The sequence below is a fragment of the Mandrillus leucophaeus genome, unplaced genomic scaffold (assembly GCF_000951045.1).
Source record: "Mandrillus leucophaeus isolate KB7577 unplaced genomic scaffold, Mleu.le_1.0 Scaffold16, whole genome shotgun sequence".
NCBI classification, from domain to species: Eukaryota; Metazoa; Chordata; class Mammalia; order Primates; family Cercopithecidae; genus Mandrillus; species Mandrillus leucophaeus.
This window is the reverse complement of record NW_012101587.1, coordinates 3,313,294-3,318,934: the sequence shown is the minus strand read 5'-3', so window position 1 is coordinate 3,318,934 and position 5,641 is coordinate 3,313,294. Positions and strand designations below refer to the sequence as shown.

Here is a 5,641-nt window from a genome sequence, read left to right as displayed (position 1 = left end):
TGTGATTTGGTGTTGGAGGTGGTGTGCTCTGAGTTATATGATTTGGTGTTGGAGGTGGTGGTGTGCTCCGTGAGGCTTGCAGGTGTTCTTTGGTTGTCTGAGGTGTCCTTTGTGAGGGGAACTCAATGGCTTGCAGTGTTCAGTGGTTGACATTTAGATGTGTAGGGAACCCAAGGGCAGAACACTATATTGTGGGGAATTTTTGACGAAGGAAAAAGGGATAATTTTTCTCTTTAACACTGTAGTGCTTCCTGCTTTCCTTTTTGTTACAGAATCGTGTGTTGGTTATTAATTGCTCATTCCTGATGCTATGTTAACGTAGCTGTCATGGGAGTGCACTCATCGGGAATGCACTCATCACGAGTGCTCTGTGTGCGTTCAGACTCACTAACAGTAACTACTGCCCACAGAGTTGTTTAACCTGCAGCTCAGATTCTTCTTTTTTCATTGGAATGAATAGCAAATTACTTTAGAAATTCCTTGTCTCTTTTTACCAGGAAGTCTTTATGTAAATGGCTATGATTTTGTGCTCTGGAAAGTCTGAGGCTGCTTGTGTTTTCTTTGCATGACAGGAGCTCTGCAGGAGTCCGCAGGTCACCCAGAGCAGGACGGGGAGGAGCTGAGCCGGACCCTCCACCTGGAGGAGGTGGTGCAGGAGGCCACGGGCGAGTGGCAGACCCTCACCCATGTCTTCTGACGTGAGTCGGAAGTACACCTTTAAGAATGTTTCTGAAGTTACATTTTGTGAATAGCAAAGCACTTGAAATCTCTGTTTTAAAACTTCAAGTGTTAAAAATGTTACCACAATAGTTTTTTAGCTATAAAGTTATCTAAAGAATCATTGTCTTTCAGAGACTCATAGGAAAAAAACTGGGAAAAGTGTCACCGCGTTGTTCTCTTCTGTCTACAAATCACTGAACTCAGGTACTACGGCAGGCAGTTTCCTCCTTGGTCTCCTCTGTGGCTAGTGCGTCTAGTTCACAAAGCAACTAACTGGGTCTTACTATCATTGTGGTGTGATTTCTTTGTATTAGCAAAGACGAAAAAGCTAACATGGAAAAAGTACGTCAGATTTCCCTTCATGCTTCCGGTTATAAGAAGCATAGCTTGAAAGCAAGTTTAAGATTGGGGCATGAAGTTCAGAAAAAAAATGTTACAACACACAGGGAAGTTTTTTCCACTCTTTTCTCTGTGATTTTGAAAATTAGTCAAAATGGACTGTTTTTAGTCTACCATAAGTTAATATAACTGATACCTTGAGAGATGGCTGGACCAATTCTCTCTCCATGACAAATGTTTAATCATTAGTTACAAGAATGCAGTGTCTGGGGGGCGTCAACACGGGGACTCAAGTAAACCTGACCCACCAATAAGGATTCAGCTGTCCACACGGGCTGGTGACACACTTACCGCTTCAATCTGTGTTCAGGTCCAGGGTTAGATAATTGCAGAAGCACAAGCCATACATCGCAGGTAGGAAACCACAGAACGGTCTGCAAGGAGCAAGCAACCATGGCCCTGTCTACCCCAGCAAATAAGAAGTATATCTGTAGCTTGAGGCCAAGAATCCATTAAAACCCCATAACTTTCTCTTCGTGCATAAACAGATGTATTTTTGATTTCAGGGAATTATTTAGTATCGTCAATGGTGCCACATTAAACATGTCCCAAACCAAATCCCACCCGTGCCGGGCAGAGTGCGTGCACGCCATTCCTACAGCATTCCAAAGATGGAAGGTTCTTTACTTCATGTTAATTTTTCCTTTGAAATTATTTATATGTTCTATATATAAATACATATGTACATAGACAGATATATGGGCCTCTGTGTGGCTGAACAGTATATTTTGTAAATACAAGTACTAGTCCTAATTGCAGAAAGAGCGTCTGAGTTTCACCTCCCCACAAGCACTTCAGATCAGTATTGTATTCATTTTATTAATAAATGGATATCTTTTTCATTGTAATATAAAGCTGGGTTTTATTTTTTTTCCTGAAAAATAATTGCCTTTATTTTCTCTCATTGCCTCCTTGGTTTCAGAAGAGAGTAGTTTTATTATAAATATTGTATGGACTTTGTATATTAAGAGAGGAGCTCATTTCAGATTCCTAAAGAAATAGACATTTTACTGTTATTTTGAAAGGGCATCTTTTGATTTTGTTGTTGTTGTTCACTTTCGGCATATGTATATAAGTAATATTGATGGTGATATGAAAACTTTTGTTATGTGAAAATATTTAAGTCAGAAAATTGTTAAATAATATTACTTCTTTTCCAAACTGCTTTGTGTATTGTATATTTTTTTAAGAAAAAGAAAAGCCTTATTTGACTTATTCTTGTGATACTGGACTTCTTACCAAGCCCGAGGTTTCCTTCCTTGAATGTCAGCGTGTAAACCTGACGCATATTTAGAATAATTGTAATTGTGCTAGAGTTTTAAAGGTTCTGCTTTTAATGCACTTTTTATTTTATAATTTTGTATTGAAATATTTTAGAAATGTTGATTAATTTTGGTGAACGAATATCCCCAAAGTTGAAATTATTGGAATTTTAAACTTTTGTTCTTGCTCGGTTATTTATTTTGATTTTAGCATTAAATGTCATCTCAGGACATCTCTAAAAGGGGTTGTTTAATTCCTAATTGTATAGAAAGCTAGTTTGGTGAATTGTATTGGTTAATTGACTGTTTAAGGCCTTAACAGGTGAATCTAGAGCCTACTTTTATTTTGGTTAAAGAAAAAGAAAATATCAATAATTCAATTTTGTGTCTTTTCTCAATTTATTAGCAGTCAAACACAAGACATTTTATGTAGTATTTTGATTTACTTCCTAATTATAAAAAGCTGCTTTTTTGCAGAACATTCCTTGAAAATATAAGGTTTTGAAAAGACATCATTTTACTTGAATCTTTGTGGGGTACAGGTTGATCTTTATATTTTACTTGTTGTTTTAAAAATTCTAGAAAAGAGATTTCTAGCCTCATGTATAACCAGGGTTTTGAGGATAAAGACTGTATTTTTAGAACTATCTCATCATAGCATCTCTGCTTTGGAATAATTATAAATAAAAGTTGAAGTTAGGAAATGTGATTAATTTTTTTTGTTTGAAAATAAGATTAAATAGTTTGGCATGTAAATTAATTTCAAGTTCAGATTTTTAAGAGAAAATTTTAGTGGTATTTTCCTTTACCTCTGTGAAGTTCAGAGGCGTCTACCCCTGCAGTGTCCACTGGAAAGGCTTCAGACTTTAAAAATCAGGGCATGGCTCCGCGACAGCGAGTCGTGGGCGTCAGCACAGTGCCCCGTGCATGTGCCAGAACTGTTCCTGTTCCCTTCATCTGCTGCTGTTTTCAACAGCACCCAGTCACTGAGGAGCCTTTTGAAAGTTCCTAAGTGTTTTGATCCCGCTTGTGTGCTCAAGTAACCATGGTGCACTGGAGCTGAAAGAATGAACTGCCCGTGCAAAGATACCAAGCGTGAAGCTGGGGTGCAGGTACGAGGAAGCAGGAGGCATGTAGCATGTGTGGAGTCCCACCTGCTAGATAATGCCCGAGCGGCTGCATTTCCATAGAATGGCAATAGATGAAAATGAGGAAATGTTTTCAAACATGCAGATTCAAATGCTACCCCACCCCATCAAGCTCTGCTTTTGCCCCTTTTAAAAACTTGAGGCGCTTAGAAAGTATCTAAATAGAAGAAATCCTACGACCCGACATCTGCCAGCTTGCAGCCAGGCCAGTGGGAGGCTCATCAAACGCTGCTCTCCTCTCCCTGACAATGTTCTGCTGGTGGGACACGAAACCTCTGTGCTTGTCTGGCACTTTCCTTCGTGCATATTTTCTACTCCCCCATTGTGATGTTTTAAGGAAACTTGAATTTTGAAATTATAGCTAGTGTTCTGTGTCTTCCTTTGAACTCTTATATCACATTTATTACAAGAGATGCATGTGTTAGCACAGGTACAAGATTTTTAAAAGAAGTGGATTTCTGTTCTTGCTGTGGGTTTTCCTCATTTTAGAAGAATATTTGTAACTCGTTAAGATTCACATTTTAACATGAAATGACCACACAGATTTATGTTTGGAAATACTCAAGATAAAATAGTTCGGCATGTAAATCAATTTCAAGATTTATGTACGTAAGATTTTTTCAGGAAATAGATAAGATATATAGAACTCCTTTTAGTGTATATTAAGGCTATCTCATTCCCACTTGTTACATTTTTTTCTGAAGCTTATTTCAAAATTAATACCGTGCCCTTCCCTCACTAAAAAAAGTTAATCCAAGGGTTGATCATTGCGAATTTATCCCTTTTCCAAGACCTACTGCATGGGAAGTAAGTGAGGCAGAGATGAGATTATGCAACGGATACTTCTGACGGACGAGTTCTCTTTGTGTCACCTAATCTGTGTTCACGTAACTTAGGCACTTTGGATTTTTTAGAATATAATTTCAAAAGGCCTGTACCCATAACCCAATTTAATGTCATATCTCTACTTGGGGCCTCTACGTCTTTCCCGTATGCTAATGAAAGACCATATGCCAAGGCCACTGAGCTGCCATCTTCATTGTGGAGAAAGTGGGAACCACAGAGCTTTCCATGGGTCGGACGCCCACACATTCCTAGCAGAGACATGTTCTTTGTCATGGTGTGGCTCGCCAGCGACACGTCCTGTTTGGCGTCTGGCCCTCTCCGAACGGATTCCCCTCCTCAGACTCCCGTGCACGGATGAGCACACACTCACCCTCCCTACACAGAGGCATCGTGGCAGTTCTTTCTATGGATGGCTAACAACTCAGGTACTAAAAACTGAAGATCAGCATGAATGGCAGGAGCAATAGGCAGTCAGAAGAGATTTTTCTATTTAATCTTTTACGTGTAACTCTTTTTACAGCATGAAGACTTTTGTATTCAATCAAGATTTGTATCATCATTGACAAATTCTAAAGTGACATAGGGATTCGTTCTTGATTCACCACTAAAGAAAATTTTAAAGTTAATTTTTTTATTTACAGAAGAATTCTCTTTTTATCTTCACAATTGTTTCATGGTCTATTTATACATTGGATGATATTTATTTAATCCAGTTTTGTATTAGAAATGGATAGTGATGCCAAAAGCCACTGTGCTGGCTTTAAAAATAATAAAAATAGCTTTTGTATTATTTTGAAACTCCTGTATATTTACTTCTTTGAGTTTTGCATGAGTTATCACTGTTGAAAGGTGGACACTTCCTCTAGGTCCCATTTGCCATGGCTTAACACAATAGAGCAATGCTGAATTGGCAACATATTCAAGCCCAGGGCATTGAAATCCTGGAGGATGTCCCAGGTTCTTGCTCTCTGCTTTCTCTCTTGTTTGAAAGGTATAAAAGAGTGACTTGAAATGCAGTGCACATCCATCATAATATCAGTGTCTGTTTATGAGAGATACCAGATTCCGGACTTCCCAGAAGCACCCATGGAGTTATTGTGTATCATCGGGCTCTTTGTAAAGATATATTCATCTAGTTTACTATGCCTTACATTTCCAGACTGTTAGAGAAGTTTGTAATTGAGAGTCATCATCCTGTTGAAACAACACATTACACTATATGTTTTCTTGGATCACCTTATTCCTGGCACTGAGTAGGGACTCCAG

General features: G+C 38.6%; 1 protein-coding gene across 1 annotated transcript in view; it reads left to right on the top strand.

The window, feature by feature from the left end:
- The window catches only part of ZNF236 (zinc finger protein 236), a 151,290-nt gene extending 148,205 nt beyond the window's left edge, over nt 1-3,085 (top strand). Inside the window, exon 31 of the mRNA XM_011975878.1 lies at nt 573-3,085. Coding sequence (XP_011831268.1) covers nt 573-697 — 125 coding nt within the window. The 3' untranslated portion in view covers nt 698-3,085. The remainder of the gene's footprint in view (nt 1-572) is intronic.
- Nucleotides 3,086-5,641: the final 2,556 nt, after the last annotated feature.